Source organism: Lutjanus erythropterus, chromosome 20 (genome assembly GCF_056507025.1).
Source record: "Lutjanus erythropterus isolate fLutEry1 chromosome 20, fLutEry1.hap2, whole genome shotgun sequence".
In the NCBI taxonomy this organism is placed as follows: Eukaryota; Metazoa; Chordata; class Actinopteri; order Lutjaniformes; family Lutjanidae; genus Lutjanus; species Lutjanus erythropterus.
The window spans coordinates 1,555,089-1,577,615 of NC_139336.1; the positions used below are offsets into that span (position 1 = coordinate 1,555,089).

A 22,527-nucleotide genomic window follows, 5' to 3' on the forward strand; every position below is an offset into this window, starting at 1 on the left:
AATATTTGATGTTGATATATCGGCTAATAAGGGTTAGCCGATCAATATATCAATATATGGAGACAGTGTTTCTAAGGGACTTCAACATGTATGTACTGTTACTTATTGGTTGACAGACACACTGAACCAATAAGCTAAAATGCAGCATATAACCAGAGCATCTTATTATATCAGAGGAACACGCCACAGGTTCAGAAACAACTGTATGCTTTCTAAGACATGTAAGAAATGTCAAGTCTGAGAAAATAATCCCAAAGACATCATACAGTAGTAATGTCACAAGGGATTCAGTGATCTCTTAACCTGATGACATCATGATGCATTATGGGAGGTGTAGGATCCAGTGTTTTTGGAGCTTGACCCATATCAGGGACTAAAAGCCAGGTCATCTTGGCCTCTGCTGTTTTGATGACTATTCTTTTTAAAACTGCCTCACAATATGAAATCAGAGGAGTGCCACTTGAAAGTCGTTAATGTCCTCTAATACAAGGATGCATTTGGGCTGTTGGTTTCTGCAAATGTTATTGTTTGAGTTTCTGGCTGGAATGGTGTTTATGTATGTGTCTGTCTGTCTGCCTGTCTGTCTGTGTGTGTTGTAAAACTGAAGTTTTAAGAATGGACTGTCCTCTTTTTCAGAAGCCGAGGAGCTGTATCAGAAACGTATTTTAACAATATCAGGAATCTGCATTGCACTCCTAGTCGTTGGAATCATGTGTGTGGTTGCCTACTGCAAAACAAAGTAATTCATACCACATTTTTATGTTTAATTTAACTTAAAGACACACTCCCTGATTTTATTATAGCATCCAATAGTGCCCCCCACCAAGTCCACAGACCTCCTCAACTTTGACTGTGCTGTTTGAAAATATCAATAGTAAGGAGGTAGCCTAAAATGAGTCAAATCTTTTTGCATTTTCAAAATCTAGGTAAGCAAGTGTTGTCACAGCTCCAAATGAAAAAAAAAGAAAAGATAACAACAACAAAGCATGTGAATAAAAATGTAGATAAAAAAAAAAAACAACCAGAGCAAGTAAGCATCAATAAAGAGTCTGATGACAATGTAGCCTCTGGCTGTAACAGCCGATGTCTCTGGGCTTCTGGTGTAGCAGATATCCAGGCCATTGTCTCGTACAAGTCAATCTGAGATCTCGCTGTCTAATCATCTGGATTTCTAAATGCAAAATAGTTACTTGAACAGTGGTGAGAACAGCTGCTAACAAACCTACGGCCCTCATATTTTGTCAAAGACACACCTTAGTAGAAACAGTGCTATACTCCTCTTGCATTCTCCTCAGTCACACAATAGCCAATGAGTTCCGAGATTGGATTTTAGCTATTCTGCCTCTTTTGCTCCCCACACAAACTGTTTCCCTGTATGCATTTTCAGACGTGATTGCTCAATACTGCTCAAACTACAAATGGAAACCAGCATGCTTTCAAGATCAAAATCTTGTCCGTTGCCTAAAGATCCTGCATTCATATCCAGATATCTGTTTATAGAGACAACCTGTTCTATAAGCCAGGACCACAAAAGCTCAGTCACCAAGAACTTTGCTTTGAGCAAGAAACAATTAAGAGACCTTGTTCTGATCACCTGAGAAACCTAACAGGAAGTGTAGTGAAGCTAACACTGTTGGGAAGTCTTATTTAGTAATACACATAAAGCTGGATATCATCTGCATACAGTAACAATGATCAGAGATACACCCAAACAAAATGTGCTGAGGGGAGTTTGGGGATGTCATCAGGGGGTAATGGTCTCTCATCAATATAATGATGATGTGAAGAGTCTAGTAAAGAGAGAGATGCATTATGGGAGGTGAAGGATCCATTGTTACTGTAGGCCCAGACCAGTGACTAACAGTCAGGATATCTTGCCCTCTCCTGCTTTGATTACAACCATTCTTTTCAGAACTGCCTCACAATACTGAACCACTGAGAAACCACTTTAAACACTGATGTAAACACTTTGGTCAGTCAGAGTGACTACATTTAGAAGTAAAGTACAATTTTAAGTAGTCATGTTAAAACTAAATATGTCTCCCAGCTCAGCTCACTGGTCTCTTTCAGACAAATATGTAAAGTAACCAGATTGGAAAGTTTCCTGGGTTTCACAAATACATAAACCTGAACATCATCTGCATACAGCCAAATCATCTGAGAGAAGCTTGTGGATTTTGTGGCGCTATTGGACACTATAACAACACTGTGGAGTGTATTCTGTACTGATCTCAATACATAAAATATATTAATTACTGCAGTCAAGCCATAATAACATTAGATGAAAAACTGGGGTAACATTTGGAACCTTCCCCTGACATATGTTGTCCAGTTGTAATCTGGGCTGCTTCACAATCTAGTTTGTTTCTTCACAAACAGGAAGCAGAGGAAGAAGCTCCATGACCGTCTGAGGCAAAGCCTGAGGAATAAGAGGAAGAACAATACTAATACTGGTATTGGCCCCAACCTGGCAAGCTCAGCCAGAGGACGTCAGATTTCTAACTTGCCTCTTCAAGATTTACAGCTTATCAATGTATGCTGTTACTCGTTGGTATCAAATAAAAGGCATCAAAACCTGTTGAACCTGTACACTCATGTCAATGTGTTTTCTTTTTTGTAGCAATGTAATGGGACAACGATGCATGCAGCTGAGAAGGAGACAGAGACAACCTTCTCCACAAGCAAATATGCCTTATCTGCGCAAGAACCCACCACATTCACCCACATCTCCAGCCAAAGGTAAAGAGGACTTTACGTATCACTTGTCAGTTTGGTATATTATATAAGCAGATTGGACTATTGCAACGCACTATTTACAGGTCTTCCAAAAAAGTCCATTGACAGGCTACGACTAATTCAAAATTCGGCTGCTAGATTACTGACCAAAACAAAGAAGAGAGAACATATCAGTCCAGTTCTAGCCACATTGCACTGGCTTCCTGTGTCTGCCAGAATTGACTTTAAAGTGTCCCTGCTTGTATACAAAGCTCTCAATGGCCTAGGACCATCCTACATTAGAGACTCTCTGCTGTTCTATGTTCCATCAAGACCTCTCAGGTCCTCCACTGCTGGGTTTTTAGACGCCCAAAACTATAACAAAAAGAAAATTGGAGATGCAGCTTTTTTCAGCTATGCTCCCAAACTGTGGAACAGCCTACCCAAACACATCAGAGAGGCAGGCTCTGTGGAGATGTTCAAACAGCAGTTAAAGACACATCTTTTCAACCGAGCCTTCACAGTAGTTTGAAAGTAGTAGAAAGGCTAAGTTAGTTAGTTCCTCTCCTTTTTTTATTTTTTTATTTTTTATTTATTTTATTTTATTTTTACTCCATGCCCAATGGCTTTTTCTAAATTGTCATTTTATACTATCTTTAGTATCATCATTATGTGTATGTTGTATGTATGCACTGCATATGTGTGTATGTGTGTGTATATATGTATATATGTATATATATACATATATATATATATATGTATATGCACATATATATTCTTTTTAATCTTCTTTAAATTGTGCTATTCTTGCTTAATTTTTATTGTATGTATATATATATATTTGTACTTTTTACTCCTATTCTTCATAGTCTCTATTATATGAAGCACTTTGAGCTGCATGCTTTGTATGAAAGGTGCTATATAAATAAAGCTTATTATTATTATTATTATTATTATTATTATTATTATTATTATTATTATATTTGGTTTAGTTTTAATGAGTTAGGACAATAGACTGCATAAAACATGGAGTCTCCTTGACATCATCTGTAGGTTTCTGGAGAGCCACTGTGAAGCTCAGTGTGGTGGCTCTCGCCATTGCCATCTTGGCAGAGCCACCTAACTACCTAATGGGCAAACAGATAGAGTGTGGGTGAAGTTGAAGTGGCTAAATGAAGTGGCTACCTAGCTGCTAGTCACCTGTGATGGTACCCACCTGTCACTTCAAGAGGCCATGCCCTTAACCATATGTAACTTTAAGCCTCAATATAATTTAAAGGGCTGAGTTATATTAAAGACCCCCCCCCATTCATGACAGCTGTACAGGAAATTAATTTTAGCTCTAGAGACCATTTCTTGTACCTGGCTGTAAACATTTAAAGTTGGGTATTTTGATATGGGGGCCAATGGGGATTGTATAAAAAAGTGGTTGCCATAAAAAGGTTACAAAGATTGGATTAATAAAAGACAAAAATAAGATAAAAGAACTGCTTAAAAGATGGGACTATTAAGAAGTTTATATTGTGTTATTTTAAACAAATGCAAAACAATTATAGGTCTTTGTGTAATTAAGTGATGTTTGTCTTTGGGTCCTGGGGGTCAGTGGGATGTGGGAGTTGCAGAGATCTGGAACCTTGAAAGATTTTGTGTCTGATTGTGTGGTGCGGGCAGGTTTTTCTAGATGGAGGAGTTCTGGCTGCCACAGTTGTCACCTTTGCAATCTGTTCTGTCCTTGTTGCTTGTTTGTGGTGGTGATTTTTTGAACATCTGAGACATGCTACTGGGAAACAATGATTTACTAGAGAAGCTGATTATTACTTTTTTATCTGTTGCTGCATGTCCCACTGTGATTGGGTCAGCTATTTCAGATCCATGACGTCAATCCGTGATGTGATTGGCTGAGAATGTGTTTGTCACCCAGCTCTTGGCTGCATATAAATAAACCAAACGGCATATGAGCTCAGAGACTGCCACACAAATCCTTGCACCCAAGACCCACCACACTCTGTTTGTCTTGTGAGCTTGCACAGGTCCAATCAGTCCAACTGCTGCCAACATCAGTTCAACCTGATGGCCTATCCTTTACTCTGGTGACTCTCCTTACAGCCATTTGAAGGCAGCAGGTATCCACCTGCAGTCTCTATTTGAGTAATGATGTGCAAATCATGAGCACAGGAACTGTTGCAAAAAAACACATTAACCCCCATGCTTAGGTGCACATCAGCCTTGTTGTTTTAATTATTTATTGAACCATTTCCACTGGAGTGAAAATAAAATTGGGTACAAATGCATTAAAAACAGAAAAAATGTCTTCTTTCTGATCACACCCTGTAGCCAAGTGTGCCAAGTGTTCATACAGGGGATATGCATACTGTACAGGTGTGCCCTCAAATTGAGTCATGTAGTAAGTCAGTAGGTTTAATGAAGAAAGCCGGTGATAACCTACACCCTGAAATTAAAGTGAGGATGTCCCAAACTAATCCACGGAATTAAGTTTGGGACCAAATAGGTACTGGCTATAAATCCAGAACAATTATTGTAATTGTCATAAAATATAATCAAAAGAGCTATCTCCTAAGGGGCACCAGCACATGTCTCACTCAGGGCACCACAATGTCCAGAAAAAGCCCTGTGTTAGGATATTGGTCATATATGTAAAAAGAAATTCTAACAATTTTTTATTCTGCAGTATCTATATGAATATGACATTTATACATTCTTCTAGGATGCATAAATATTTATCTGCAAGAAATCTCCTTCTGCCACTTTGCCACACTTTTCACAATCGAGGAGGGCAAGTGCAGGTCAGTGGTATAATTTGGGGAAAGTGTTCCAACCACAACTCAGCCTTCAACAAATAACAAGGTGAAGCTGGGAGCCTCTGGACGGGCAAACTGGATTTCAGTTCGGTCACAGTAAAACTCCAATAAGATGTTTGGTGGAAACAAACTACAACATTCTCAAACAATCCAGAGTTGTCCACTCAGTTTGCGAGGAGTTGTTGTACCAAGAATCAAACTCTGGGTCTTTTGCTGTTCCTCCTGGGCACCAAGTCATCCTTAACTGTAGAACTTACAACAATCTTACAATTTCCTTTAGCAGATGCTTTTATCCAAAGCAACATAGATCTTAGAGCTGATACAACACAAGCAAGGATCTAGTCAGGAGAGAACAATGCAATGAAGTGCCATGAAGCAAAGATCTAGTCTGATACATTGTTGCTGCCTACAGACAGTGTGCATAGAGTGCATAAGACGCATTGCATTTTTTATTTTTATTTCATATATATACATAAAAATATACACATATATAGTGCGTAGGTGTTCATGAAAGAGCTGGATCCTTAGTCTTCTCTTTAAGACTGAGAGGGACTCTGTCGATCGAACATGGTTTGGTAGCTTGTTCCACCATCAGGGAACCACAAACTGGAAGAGTCTAGCTATTGAGAACTGAACAGGATTACTGCTGTCTCATCCATCACTGAAGACGGGTGAAAATAAAAAGGGAAACATTTTTATTGGGTCCACTTACATTTTAGGAAGATCAATCCTGAGTTACTTGTAAATTTGAAAGCAGATCCAGTTGCTTATTATATAATTAAGTGCTGCATCAGTAGATCAGACTATGCATTTATCCAGTCTGTGAGCAAACTGGAATGAAATACAGTGAAAGGCTCAGGTACATAAATTTGACTCACAAATTGATTTATGTCTGGTCTAGAGGCCTGTCTGAAAGCTGTCTCCATGTAAACGACCCCCCTCCCTGTTTTTGCAGCTGGAGTAATGACTGGAGCAACAGCGTTCTGTCTGACACTGAGTCTGTCTCGGTGATGTCATTGCCGGAGAATAGCCAGCGTGCCACACAGGGCGGCCGGGGTCGTCTGAATGCCACTGGTGGCACCAGAGACTTAAGTGCTCATTCAAAGAAGTGCCGAGACACACCCAGCTCCGACAGGGACTTGCCTTAAAGTACAAGGTAACTGATTGATTAATTTTAACAAACAGAAACCCAAGAAGCACATGATCCCAACAACAAAACAACAAAGACAACAAAGAAGATACCCATCACCCATCAAATTACCTTTACCAACAGTTACATGTATGCAGGGGCGTTTCCAGACTTTTTTGATTGGGGTGGCCCAAGTAGGGCACTGATTTATGCAGAGGGGGCATGAAGAATGTGCCAGCATGTAGCCCACCCTTTCTCATATGTACTTTAATTAATAACATTAAGTATTTTACAGTTTCTTACATTCCTGCGTTTAAAATGTTGGATTTATGGATAAATAGTCCAACCAATCACAATACAACTGAGTGGCACTATACTATTTATTATTTTTTAGTAAATTAAGCTTGCATATTCAAAAATACTCATCAAACAGTTTGTTCAAACTAAGGTGCCACCTCTCAGTGGACAGATAACTAATCATACTTCAGGATAAAGGGGTGGCACTTGGGGGTGGCCAATCAGATTTCAAGGGCGGTCAGTCTAGAGACACCCCCGCATGTATGCTAAATATTTAATAACATGATGCCAGTGTTTTCTGCCTCACAATATACTGTCTGTCACAATGCTATACTATTGGGGCTGGAACAGTGTAAGGAATGAATGAATTAAAAAATAAATCATTATATAAAGTGGTTATACAAAATATGTACAGCAAATTAAAATTAAACGATTACCCTTCAGACACTTGTCACATTTTCTCAGCTCTTTAAAGAGCAGAGAGAAATCTCAATTACAGTTAATGGCAAACTCCCATTATTCCTCCACACATGGACCCAGAATGAAGGAGTAATAATACTCAGGCTGTTTCCAGACATTATGAGTGAGGTGACCCAAGTGGCACACTGACTTGTGCAGGGGTGGTATGAAATATGCATGCACATATGCATGCATGCACATGCGCACACCATTTCTCATATCTACTTTAATTACTCACTTGACAGTATCTTACAGTCTCTTACATTCCTGTGTTTATGTTTTTTTTTTATTTAGAAGATAAATATAGTCCAACCAATCAAAAGACAATGGAGTGGCGCCATACAAATATAATATAAAGCTTCTATATTTATTCTTTAAGTTCTCAGTAGAAATTTTACCTCCATTGTATCTTTTTCCTCAGGCTTTGAGACTCTTAAACTCATCCTTCAAACTCCATCCATCCATTTTCTGAGACAGACAACCACTCACACTCACATTCACACCTACAGGCAATTTAGAGTCACCAATTAACCTAACATGCATGTCTTTGGACTGTGGAAAGAAGCCGGAGAACCCGGAGAGAACCCATGCAGAACATGCAAACTCTGCACAGAAGGGCCCTGCCCCAGCCAGCTGGGGGATTGGAACTCAGGACCTTCTTGCTGTGAGGCGGCAGTACTAACCACTGCCCCCTCCAAATTCCATTATGAAAATACTTCACTTTTTATAATTCATTATTTCAGGAAAATAGCTTGTAAATATTTAAAGTATGTACAAAAGAAAACAATCCACATTTAAAAATACTCATCAAACATTTGGTTGACACTGAGGTCCCACTTCTCAATGGACAAGTAACATATCATACTGGAGGATGATATGGGTGGCACTTGAGGTGGCCATCAGATTTTAGGCCCCCCTTGAGAAATGCCCCTGACTTGGCACTTTCTATCACTTAATGCTGTCATTAGCCCTAGCTACTAAAAATCAAATAATATCGCCAGATCTCAGCTTTTACAGTAAACAAAGACAAGCATCATGTGAGTGATGATGATGATGAGAAAAGGAATTTTTCACACATCCACTGTTCCCACTCATACACAGATCTCTTTCTAACCAGTAATTCAAATGTACCACTGATTGCACATACATGTTTCAGCGACCATGTTCCAGTTTCACTTATATTAACAGTTAACATTAAATAACAATTACCTCTACCAACCAGTGAGTACACAGCTTGAACACACTGAATTTAACACACTCATCAAGCAAGAGTGGGCATCTGAAATGCTTCCACAGCAACATTACTTGCATTGTTGTGGAGGACCAGGAGGGCAGTTATCAGAGATAAAATGATCTTTTACTTCTTTTAGTCCAATTTGAGGCTACAACATGGGCAGATACTAGCTCATCTGCCTCATCGGCTCAATTTTAAATGTGCTATAAACTCACTTGACAGACTTTAACTCTTCCCATAAGAAAAGAAAGGAAACATTTAGAACAAAGATTTAGAAAATACTGATACCATCAATCCTATATAAGAAGCTGATAATGACCTGCAAAAATACAGATTCCAACTATTTGAAACCATAAATGAAATAACTGTTCAGCTGACATTATTAGGACTATTTTATTATTATTGAGGCTGAAATACAATCAATTTGAATACAGTAGCAAAATAGTATAAAAAATTTGTTAACTGAAGCAGAACAAAGATAAAATTATACCATTAAGGGTAGGTAGGTAGGTAGGTACTGGTTTCTGAGCTGTCCATAAATACACCAGAAAGAGAAAAGAATTGATTGTTGTGTCTCTTTTTCTAGGATGCAAAATATGGAGGTTGTGGGATGGTATAACATCCCAAGCAGAAAAATAATGAGAAGTACAGGCAGAGTGCTGCAGGTTCTCTGCCACCACCACACACTGACACTGAGTCATTACTGAGACATGACTGAGAAGGATTATGCCTCTGAGTCTATACATAGTTTTCTAAGGAAAATGTTGCAAAGTTGTGCATCACCAAAATTATTTAAATTAAGTGGACTGTATCCAACAACTCAAAATGAGCCCAGCCACAGTTCATTATGCTGCTAGATAACACAATATATATATAATAACACAGACACAAATATAATGATATTTGTCCCAATATAAAATGAAGGTTGCAGACTTGCTTTTTATTGTTTAGAAAAACCCCACAAGTTCTATTACTGCTAAATCCTGCTGCTGCTGCAGGATTTAAATAATTAATGAAGGTATCTCTGCTGTGCAGGATTTTGGAGAGGTTTGTCTGATCTTTTGCCATGCAGCTGGTATGAGAACAGGCAGAAAAGACAAGAGAACATAATCCACTGGAAGTGTATGATACTTCTGCACCTGCAATCTGCACTTATCAATGCATTCTTTTAAAAAAATATTTAATTTGATTATTTCTTTATTTTCCGTTGTGCAGTATCCTATTGCCCAGCCCAACAGCAGGTCTTTGCCTTAATTTGATTAGAGGTCAGGTCTTATATTAACTGATCCAATTGAAATTGATTTAGAGATAATTGAGGGTAACAGATCAGTTTGTGTTGATCTTTGTGGGTGCGGGGCGAGTACGGGTTTGCAGATGGGTGCTAAACTCTGGTCAGGAGATGCTGAAATCAATCTGCAGTAGTTTAAAAAAAAACATGAATCAAACTAAAAGATGCATTTTAACATAACAACAACACATCAGTTTTAACATTTAATTTGTGCCTTGTCAAGTAAAACCTTGAAGATTCCTCTGCATTGTCTGAGCAGGTTTTAACACAGTAATGAGCAGCAGAATTACACTTACGTATGCTTATCAGCATCAGCACAGCCTCTGCTGCACCTTTCCTCCTGCGGCCACAAATCCATACTGCCCCCTAGATCCTGCTATGTGGTGCTGAATATTGGTAAAACATGCTTGAAAGGGTTTATTCAGAGCCCTGCAGTGGCCATAGAGAGAAAAAATGTAAATACTGAGGCCACGTTTTATTACATCTAACAGTAGAGATTTTGTTCCCACATTCTGATCAATTTCTGGGCACAAAATACAGAGTCAGCACAACAGACCATCCTTTCTCTCTGGAGCATGCATGTCATGTATTAATCAAGACATGTTTTGTGCACACACATATTCTTACACATGGATGTAGCGAGCTAACAAGTGCACCAACTGTATTGTACTGTACTGTACTGACAATTAAGGACTAAAGTATAAAATAAACCTCAACTTGTCATCAAGTACTTCACCATAATAAGGACTACACTGAACACATAGGTCAGCTATAGTCATTCAACTATGGCATGACTTGTGCATAAAGATGCACACTACTCATTCAGCAAATGAAAGAAAATAGAGCTATGTGCCAGATGCTGATATAAATTGTCAAAGCTTTTCTAAAACATTCACTTAGCCATTGCATATGGGTTTGTTCTGCTATATTGTAAGTTAACTTTCATGCATTAACCCTGGACTTTAATATTTGCATTTTTTAAAAGTCTGTGTAAAGGAAAACAGAAGTTTTTTTTCTTAACACATTCTGCATCAGGGGTGGGGAACCTTTTTCATATCAAGGGCCATTTCAATTTTTATAAAGTCCTCTGAGGGCCATACTATTATGAACACATACCTAGGAATGCCAAAAAAAAAAAAAAGATGAAAAAAAACAGTCTATAACCACTGTGTTACTACACCTCATGATTGCTGCATTTCTATGCATTTCAGACTCACCTAATGCGATGGTTGGAACTGTTTCCCTTTGGGGAGGCATCTGATGTCAGCTGGCAATGATGTTTGGGTCAGTCAGTCTTGAACGGAAGCGAGTCTTTGCATGTGTCAGTTTTGAAAAGAACTGTTCACAGCGGTACGTTGTCCCAAACAGAGATGCAAACTTCAGGGCATGTCTCCTCAGGATGGGAAAATCCTCAGCACAAACGTACAGTTTGTAAAAGTCCAGCAGAGAGAGGTTGTTGTACTTAGCTTTGAGCTTGTTGTTGTTTTGCAGCTCAATTATTTCCATTTGGAGATTGTCTGGCACATCAGATGGTTGCACATAAAACGGCATAGCAAACATGTCCAGTTCCCTTTGTATATTTTTCACATCATGAAACCTCTCATCAAATGCCTGAATGAGTTTTGCACACTCACCAGCATATTCAGTCGTAACATCAGGCTTTTGTTCTTGCAGGGTGGGAAAGTGCAGGTGTTTCCCCTTTCCAATTGACCTTGCCACAGCCTTAACTTCACTTCAAATGATTTCACACTTGAAAGCAGAGAGCTGATGAGCTGGTTGGGTCCTTGCAGCTTGATGTTTAGTTCTGACAGGTGCTTGGTGATGTCCACCATGAAGGCCAGATCACTGAGGAACTTGCCATCACTGAGCTGGCTTCTTCCCGCAGTGTATAAAACCGTGCCTGTATGTTCAACATAGGTTCATTTTGGTGAGGAATGAAATGTTATGGCAATCACTCAGGTAAAACAATCTGACAAGTGTTAGCTGCAGTTAGACAGACCATGCCATAACCTGCCCTGCCCCCAGTAATGAATGTTTTCATTGTGGGTTGTAATGTGGGATTGTGATGGGGATTGCAACGATAAATATCTGGAAGTGGTTAATGTACACAATTAAAAATCACTTAATTTATTTATCTTAATTTATTAAGAGAGTCAATCATTTTGAATTAATCCATCCACATTTTATGCACTGATGACAATAAGCTGCCTGTAGGACTAACTCATAAAATCAAACTCAAATGAATTCTTCACCAAAATGAAACTATGCTATGAGATTGGCCTGGATATGGAGGACTTTGCAAGTGAAGGTTTAAATTGAAGCCATTGTGGAACAGGGAGCTAGTGGAGGTGTAGTGGGACAGGAGTGATTACAGACAAGTCCTAGATAGCTCCTGGTATCCGTTGCTATGTGAGCAATTCTTGTTCATAATTTCCACATTTACATCTTTGTCTCCTTTCTCCCAAAATCAACAATCAACTCCTTGGTTTTGCTGACATTGAGCAGTAGGTCGTTCTCTGTCTTATCATTCATCTAGTTTGAGCGTTGCAGTCATTATTGTACAGCATGAACAGGAAGGGGCTAAGCAAACAGCCCTGTGGGGCTGCAGTATTGAGCACTGGAGTGGAAGTGGTGAACTGCCTGTGGTCTGTTTGTAGGGAAGTCCAATATCCTGTCCAGAGTGTTGTGCCCAGTGTTAAGTTTGCCAATCAGCTTCATGGAGGAAATTGTGTTGAATACTGAGCTGAAATCAACAAACAGCAAACATTTACTCAGTTCTTGTACCATCATCTGTTTAAGACCAACTGCACTGGATGTTACCTGGTTGCACATTTTAGGGAGTTTGAGGTCTTAGTCCCTATACAGGATGCTCTCTGTAACTGTATCCATAATTTGATCATTGCCACTAATCCTGTATGCCCTCTCTGCTCAGTAACAGTTTAATCTTGTGTCATTTCTCTAAGCATGTTTTTTTTCTTCAAAGACCTTTTTAGACATGCACTGACTGACATCTACCCCAGGCGCTGTTTCCTCATCCAACTCCTATAGTAACAAAGACTAGGGCTTGATCCAAATCTCCAAAGGCTGCTCTCAGTCAGTGTCTTCATGTCTCTCAAGATCAACATTTGTGAAGGAGAAAAAAAAGGGAAAAAATGATCCACCTGCACAGATGCACTGTTGGATCTGCAGAATCAGGTTCAAGTTGTTTGCACCACACTGGTTTGAGACTTTACAGAGAGCAGGACAGACAAGCTTTTGTAAGAGCCTTGCATATTAGTGACACCATCTGTAAAACTGACAGAATATTTGGTATTTGGCATTAGGTTTTCCAGTAGGACAACTGTCCAACTGATGCTGAAAACACATCATCTACCTGGGTTTCACTGGTTTTAGTGGTCTGTATGTTGTGCTAGATGGTGATACCTATTTTACTGATGGCATCTTTTGATAATAGAGTGATTACAGAACCTCAGGCAACTTTGCTAGTCTCTTCTACACAGACACTGAGATGCTTTCCCATCTAGGCTGTCTCAGAGTGTGTTTCTCTGATTTTTCTAATAATATCTTTGAGGCATCCTGAGACTCCTTCTTTGCATTTGCTCTGTGTGGAGCAAGAACTTAGACAAAGAGCTTTGACACAATCTATATGCATGTTGCTCTTCTCATGCTCTTTCACCTCTGGTAAATATGCTTCCAGTCCAGTCATGAAAAGGATGTTGACTTGTCTTTGCAAATGCCGCACAAAGAGAGCAGAATACAGCTTGACAACAACATCATGTTGATCCTATCAAACTTTTCAGACTTTTGCTGAGAGTGGAAGTCCAAAAAGCTTATTTATCAGTTTCAGCCTCTCAAAATATAAAAAAAAACTGGTGTGGTATTCTGCTGGCACTGCATCACACTGCAGCTGCACCAGGCAGCTCACTTGACCAGGCCTGTCAGCACAACACAGCCAGAGAGGGAAAGATCAGTGCACCCACTCCCATCTAATGAGGATGGATTGTGGCTTTTTCTTCTTAAGTTGGTCAAATATCTTGAACTTAGCAAAGTGACAACAAAGGTGTATCTGGCTATGCAGTACCTGAACCTGAGTTAAAGCCAGGTAACCTCTTTTTCAGTATGTCGGATGTCATACATGCTCCATCTAACCATTGGTCACCACTGGCCTTAGGAATGCAATGTTCCCTAAACTAGGTCCAGACATGAGACATCTTACCCAGGCTTTGTCCCTGACTGTGCAGACAAGTGCACAGTGCAGGACCATCCACTGAGCAGAGGCTCTTGCTGCTCAACCTCTTACCTCTTTGTCCTTAAAACCAAGGAGTGTCAGCCTGAGCCTGACAATGCTCCATGTGCAGCTGAGCAAAACATCAAACAGGCCATAGAGCTTGAAGGCTGACCACAAAGGTGGAGGTGGAATACAATAAACCAGAGAGATATCTTCACCCTCACATGTCTGTCCAACACATGTATAATAAATATGTCAACAATAGGTTTGTGAAAAGCCATTATGAAGCTCATTGTAGTGGCTCTTTGGCGGTCTCCATCTTAGCTCTGCCTGACTCAGTAAATTTTTGGCTAATCCAAAACTGAAGAAAGAGGTGGAGCGTGGATGGAGCTGAGGCAGCCAAATGAGCAGCTACATAGCAGCTAACCATCTGTGACCATAACCTTTAGTCACTCAAAATGAGTACACCCTTAATTATGTATAGCTTAAAGCCCCACTATAATTTAAAAAGGTGAATTATACAAAATTCAACCCCTGGCCAGCTGTCATGAACAGGGAAATTAAGAAAAGAGACCAAACATTGTTTTGTGCCAGGCTGTAAACATGTATTTCTGCTGTAAAGTTGGACATTTTAATATGGGAGTATATGAAGACTGATTCACTGTTGAAGGCTTTCAGGCATTTGAGGAGCTGCAGTTTTGGGCACAACATAGCCAATGAGGCAATGCAGCTAATAGAGCACATCGTGAGTCTGTCTAGGAAATACAAGGAAACACTTCAAAAGTTTCTCCTGTGTCAAACAAGATGACATTGTATCCCACATAAGGAAGTTGTTATCTCACTGTCATAGTGAAAGTGAGTTTCTGAGACTCTGTTTCCTGCATTTTGGTGACGATTAATTAAAGAATGAAAATAAGAAAATCAAAGCACTGTGCAACAGCTCTTCTCTGTTAAATATTTTTAATTCTCAGGGAAGAATACAGAATAATTCTCTGGTATGAACTTCATTTATTTTTTGCCTCACCCCTAAAATAAACATTTTATAAAATTCATGCCCCTTTCCCTTAAACCTTTTCCAAATCTGGAATTCTTCTAAGGTTGGTTTATTGTTGTCAAGGTGGAAACAGTAGTCACACAGAAGCAGGTTGTGATAGTAAAAAGGAAAAGATATGTGAGAGATCAGGAAAGATTCAGGAGAATTGTGATCCTGGGAAGAAATAACTGCTAAAATCAGACCTTGTGTCAATAAACTTTATGTTCAGTTTACCATAGTTTGAATGTCTGATTTTATCTGTCAACCAAAGCACAACATTTAAATAATATTTTTTTCCTTTTGCAAGAACTTTTCTTCCTGCCTCTTAAATTAATAGAAGAATAGATCCTTAAATAGATGTATTGTGATGAAATGGATGCTCAAATATAAATATATATTTTTCTCTGTTCACCTGGTAATACTGATTATTTATTGTGTGTTTAATCATATCAATGTCCATGTGCAATGCTGATGACACTGTGAAAACTAACTGTAAGATCTCAGATGTAGTTATTAAAGTGAAGTAATACGTGTGTTACACCCAGTGTATATTGCCATAGCTTCCAAATCCTCTGACCTAAGTGTGTTACAGAGGATGGATTTATTATCTATGGCCATGCAACACAGTTCAGAACTTTGACATTTTGTGTGTAATATCAATGGCAATTCAACACTCCTTTCTGTGGTTTGTTGTGTATTAGTATTATGTTCAATACAGGCTTAGAGAGTAATGGATTACATGTAATGGTATTATGTAATCTGGATACCAAAAAAGGTAACTGTATTCCATCATGGTTACAGATAAAAAAAAAAAGATGTAATCAGATTACTGACACGTAGTAAAAATGGGGATTATTAGTCAGATTAATAATTTAAAATAAAGAACAATATCCTACCATGCACAGTGAGCACACAGCTGCCCATTTATTATAATGGCCCCTTATGAAATAAAAACTGTCTTTAAATCAATCAATCAATCAATCAATCAATCAATCAATCAATCAATCAATCAATCAATCAACTGTACACAAAAACTGTACATCTATTTTGATAACTGATTAATTGTTTTCAGTATTTTTTTTTTACTTAAAAAAGTCCAAATTCACTGATTTCAGCTTCTTAAAAATATGAATATTTTCTCATTTGTTTAATCCTCTTTCACGGTAAATTGAATAATTTTGAGTTGTGATCAAAAGACATTTGAGGACGTCATCTTGAGCTTTGGTAAACACTGATCACTGAACACTGACCATTTTCTGACATTTTATGGAAAAAATATCTGATTGATTAATTTAGAAAATGGTTGACTGTTTAATCAAGACTTGAAATACTATATTATAATACTAAAATACTTGAATACTGTAGGCCCATGTGGAGCACATGAATGTAAGTCTGCATGTTTGTACCTATTTTTCAAGTGATAAGGTTGTGTCAGGATTAATTAATTGATTAATTGTCATTCATTAATTTAAAAAACGGCAAAGTTCTTGGATTTCAGCTTCTTAAATGTGAATATTTTCTGGTTTACTTACTCCTCTCTGACAGTAAACTGAACATTTTTGAGTTGTGTACAAAACAAGACAGTTGAGGACATTATCTTGAGCTTGAGCAACATTTTTCACTATTTTCTGATATTTCATGGACCAAACAACTAATTGATTATTGAGAAAATTAATCATCGATTAACCAATTAATCGATGATGAAAATAATCATTATTTGCAGCCCTAAAAACATTATATTAAGGTAAACAATTTCATCATTTTATATAGAAGTAATCCAAAAGTCATAAAGTGACATTACCTTAATAATTTAATATTTGGATTACATTCCTGACTACAGTGTTTTTTTTAGCAGCTAATTAGTAACTGTATCTGATAACATTTTTAAACTCACACAGTGATGTATACTTTATAAAATTTAAATGTGTACAACAATGCAGATGACCATCTTTCAAACAAAGGTGTAAGAGGGTTTCTGTTGTTACTGTGTCTGTTGCAGGTTTGTATCAGCCATGACAACCCCGACTCGACTGTCTTCGGGGTCCCGGACCTCTCTTGCAACTCCAGGGTCTCCTCCTTCAGAGATGTCAGCCCCCCTGTCCAGCCTGGCTGTCTCTGTCCCCTCAGTGGCTCTAAGTCCTTCTGGTGAAGAGGAGCGCCCCCTGCTGTTGTCCAAAACCCGTCAGCCACACAAGTCATCGAGCCGGGATGAACAGAAGAGGACCTCTGCCCACTACAACCACGGCCACGTGGCACACAGCTTACCGCCGAGCCCGTTGTTTACGATGGAGGATGGTAACTACAAAGTCATAGGTGACCCTGACACCACAGCTGCCAGCCAGATGTTCTCAGCATCGCCCGAGATGCTACTTCAGACAAACAACAACATCGACTGCAGCGCCAAGAGAGCAGCATTCACCAATGGCCACGTGCCACATACTGTAGAGTCCAGTGGTGACACAGAGGAGCCTCAGGGGGAACACATGCCCTTCCTTACTACAGATAGCACTACAGCCCTGCTGCTCAGGGCTATGTACAGCAGCAGGACTAACCCAGCATCACCAAATGATGACCTGCAAGTCAAGTCATTCTGTTCCACCACCAAACAAGATCCAGTCGCTGTGTGAAGTCAAAAGAATTTGCTGAGAATCCGTAAAGTTGAGGAAAAAAAGGAATAGTCACTAGTAAACCTTTATTTTCTATAAATTATTTGCTGTATAAATGAAAAATAAAACTTTTATTTTAGTGATGTAGAAAATAAAGAGTTTTATAAAAAAGTGTACAAATGTGTTCATGTCTTGTAGGTAAAGTGCCATACACTAGTATGTAGCAACGGCTCACAGTATGTTTCAGCGCAGAAAAAATATCAACAGTGCCTTTCTGTTCGGTATGCTTAGAACTGCAGCATTGCATACTGGGCCATATATCCACCATCTTAATCTTCCAGTTAACAATCAAAAATAACTTGCTGGCTGCTTTTAATGTCCTGCAGGTGGAAGTGCCCACTGAAACAACAGTTTGGTATTAAATTGATGCGTTCAAAGTGCATGCGACGTCCTTCAATGCTGTGACGGAATAATGAGCAGATTATGTGGTTCCTCTCCAGCCATCTGACCTCACCGGTCGATTATCTGATGTCCTTTGTACTGATTATGGGATGTCTCACTGACATTTTTTTTCTGCAATCAGTATACAACACTGAACACACAGACTGATGTTAATGGATGAATCATTATATCAGAGAGGTGGAGAAGATGTTAGAGATCATAATGTTTTCATTTGTCACTGTCTAATCCTGCTGTTAGAATGTTAGAGAAAGGTGCAATCAGTAAAGGCTGGGGTTTAAGTTACTAATTATTACCAATGACTAATTAAAACAGATATGCTTAACATAACCCTCTATATTTCTAATTAATTTATGCCGGGATTTGATCTATGTAAATCAAATCAATTTAAAATTGAAATAGCTGAAGTTGAAATATCCTGATTTTTAAGTGTGTATCAGGCTCAACTCAGGATCCTACATTTCCCATAATGCTAGAAAGTTCAATTTTGAAAGTTTTGTTTCTTTCCGTGCTGGAAGATATCCACTTCTTCACTCAGTGCAAACAGACTCAAAAACATGACTTGACAACCAGCGATTCTCTATTTCCTCAAGAGAACACTCCAATAACTTGTGCCCTCCATCACCAGTCTGATATTACTGATTGCATCTTTAAATGCAAGAATATATGTACAGAATGGAAGACTGAATATATGCCTCAATTTGTCCTTTGTCAAGACATCCACGTGCTCCTGAGTCATGTATTCTGGGGATTAAAGAAATTGCTAAATATATACATGATGGTTAGCTGCTTTGTTCAGTCATATCTCTGGTATGATAGACAGCTTTGCCCCAGATTTCACATTACACATTTTTCCAACTACCCTAGCTTGTGCAGATTTTGTTTGTCCATAGTTTATGAAAGTCTGACCAAGACTGGCACTGCTTCTAGACGGTAGAATAAACAGACGTATGAGAAGTAATCAAACAAGCCATTATTTGACTCTGTAATTAACCAAAGTTTCTTCAAATGTTTTATGTAGAATCAGCAGACAGCCTTGTATATGAATAATTATGATGACATAGACATGTTGCCCTATAATTACTTGTGTTTAAATGGTGGCCATATTTCTGTATTTTATATTTACTTGGAGATTATTTATTATTTATTTTGTAATTCTTGCTAATTACAAGTGTTCGTTACTGTTATATAATACATTTATTTTTTAACAAACATGATTTAAAAGATGTAAAATATACATAGCCATCTGTTCCACATGGTTATTATTACTAAAAAAAAGTAATTGCATATTTTGTCACTTGTATGCTTAACATAACTCACAATGCATTGCTTTTAGGTCTACGAGTGTCTTCAAATGATGTAAATACACCATGCAAACCTTCAGCGCTGTTGTTTCTAATTAAATATTGAATCAGTTCTGAGTTTTTTGCTTCAGTGTCAGAACTTTCTTTCAGCTCTTCTGCCTCACCACTGAAGAATACAATCAAAATGAATCTTGTGCAGCTGTAATGGTAAAGACAATTTATGCTTCAGATTGGATCGAGCTAACATTTGTAAAACAGAATTTTGTGAAAAACTCATTAGACATAAGCTTATTGTTATTATGGAAGCATTATCATCAGAAACAATAATAATGTAAAAATAAAAAGAAATACTGATACAGATTTGTAAGATGACATTTATGTGCAATGTAATGTAGATGAGCTGCTGAATGTCATGCAGTTTTGTTTTTATTCTGGATTGAGATCCGTAACTAAATAAAGCTGTGGGATTGTGTGCCATTCTCGAGTGAAAAAGCTGTCAACATCTGTCAAAATGGTCCAGTACTGCCTCTGGTCTGTCTGCTGATATGGTGGAGTAAAATCAATTTAAAAAGTCATTAATTAAAAGTTGTAGTCTCATTTAAAAAAAAAAAAATCCTATAAGATTTTTTTCCCTGTGATTACCATAGTTAAAATGTTTACTTTCATAGTTCTTCTAACAGTTAGACAGCTTTTGTCATTGACACTTATATTTGTTCATAGCTAAACTATTGATCTTATAAATATATGCAGTTAGTATACAGGAAGATACCACACTGGCTGTTCACAAGACAGGGGAAGCTGTACCTTCCAATTCATATAAGTCCATCAAGGCAGGAGGTCTATCCACAGTTTAAATCATCATAACTCACTGAATCATCAACCAGTTTTCAAGTGTCAGACATGTATTTATGTTACAGGATACTTGGTTATGTCACAGCTCTGAATGCCCAGTTCTCTCTCTCTTGGGCCTTTTCCTCCGGCGCTATTGGCTGCGCTAAGCCAAATCATACCATGCTGAATTGCATTTCCATAACCATTTCAGCACGCCAAGCTGTGCCCAAGATGGATCTACTCTGGAGTTGGGCCAAAGTGAGCCCGACCCACCTTTGACATCTCGCTGGCTGCGTCCTATGTGTGACAAGCCTCAAGAAAGTGAGTGTTGTGATACTGATTGTGTGTGTGCACAGGAGAGCAGAGAGACAGACGTTTCTTAAAAGCTCTTTATGTTCAGCTCTCAGTACTTCTTTAGCTTCTGATAGAATCTTTATGTTTTCAAATTAAGTTTCTCTCCTGTGTCTCTGTTTGTACTTTCAGGTATCTGCATTATTTTACCGTTTCATACTGGCGTTCAGCTGTGTCTGAGTCTTGTTAAGTTCCTGCTGATGAAACCCCTGAATGAAAACATTTCCTGTTTGTGCTGCCTCATAATACAAGCATTTAAATAACAAAACACAGGGGACTTTTATTGTAAAGAATTTAAGGAAAGAGTGTGTTTGTTCCAGAGATGTGTATGAATGGTTAATCCACCGCTTTATAGACACTTGACTCGTCTCCAGGTAAAAGCCTCTGACATACCTGTCTTGTCTAATTCCTGGTAAATGCACCAGCCTTCTGTCCCAAACTATGAGCTCTGCTTCAGTGGTCTTGGTTTCTGTTTGCCTTTGGCTGCCTGGCGTTACCATTCAATGATGATGCTACAGCACAAGTATTGCCATCTGCTTACCTGACTTTCACTGTGCCTCTATGTGTCTTTGTGTGTGTGTGCTGGGAATACTTACCTGCTGGCTTCTCCATCTTCTGTATGGCTTCAACCTACCCTCGGCTTGTCTCCTTGGGCTGTTTGCTAACCTGGTTCTGGATCCTCTGCCTCTGCCCCTCCAGTACCGGTGCTGTTACTTGAACTGAACTGTATTTGTGTTTCACCCACTCACCTGTTTTTCAGTACATTTTAGGTTGCTGAACCAACCAGATAATCAGAGACTCTGTGGAGTGCTGAACTGTACTGTGTGCTGCCTTACCTGCTCAGCTGTGAACTCACTGAGTTTGGATGATTGGATGATGGTTAAGATGATTACTGATTGTTCCTGGTCTCCTGTGTGCTCCAACTGAGTCCTACCACTACCTGTTACAGGTTATCATACCAAAATACATTATCTTATGTAGATAGTGACAGTAATATTTAGTTCTTACTGCATTTGAAAATCCATTAATAAACAAAGCAGGTACCTAGGTGAGCTGACAACTGGCAGCACAGACAGGCCCTTAGGACATGAAATGTGAGAAAGACACTAGGGATGTTCCTGGTGACTAATTTCCCTGTCAATTAAACGCAAAATTTAATTTAGACTAGTCGAGTAGTCTAACACTAAGAAAACACTCAGACAGCAATTAAAATTGAGCAGAATTTATTAATTTATGTTAAACACTGTCCAAATACTGTGTATTTAGAACCATTTGAAGCCGTTAATCACAGTCTACAATTGCCAAGTCGTACTTTAAATGCCACTGAAATGACACATTAATGTACAAAATGTGACAACAACTCAATAAATGCTTCACCTTTTCAGACCGAAGAGGGTCACAGTGTCTGCAGGTAAAGGACCCAGAGCTAAACATTATCTGCCAGCCTGACACACAGTGTGGCTAACATTAGCAGTGCTAGTAGCAGTAGCAGCAGCTCCGCTTGCAGGTTTATGTCAGTGTGTGTGTTTAATGTGGGCACATTTCTCCAGTCGAGTGAATATATATCAGCTTATTCTGTCACAGTCTGCATTCAGCTGTCTGACTTTGCTGATATAAACATCTGGGGTTGCCATGGTGATCAGTTCATACACACTGGGAGAGAGGGGCTGCTGTCTGACAGAGCTGCAGCCCTGACTAGAGGCAGGCAGCTGCATAAAATCTTACAGATAACTGGCATCATGCATAAATGAAATATTGATAAATATTTTAAACG

General features: G+C 38.7%; 1 protein-coding gene across 2 annotated transcripts in view; it reads left to right on the forward strand.

Annotated features, from left to right (window-relative positions):
• The window catches only part of nrg1 (neuregulin 1), a 49,003-nt gene extending 30,359 nt beyond the window's left edge, over positions 1-18,644 (forward strand). For both annotated transcript variants that reach the window (XM_084746091.1, XM_084746090.1), the window contains 4 exons: positions 637-739; positions 2,380-2,533; positions 2,621-2,739; positions 17,202-18,644. In XM_084746091.1, coding sequence (XP_084602217.1) covers positions 637-739; positions 2,380-2,533; positions 2,621-2,739; positions 17,202-17,829 — 1,004 coding nt within the window. In that variant the 3' untranslated portion in view covers positions 17,830-18,644. The remainder of the gene's footprint in view (positions 1-636; positions 740-2,379; positions 2,534-2,620; positions 2,740-17,201) is intronic.
• Positions 18,645-22,527: the final 3,883 nt, after the last annotated feature.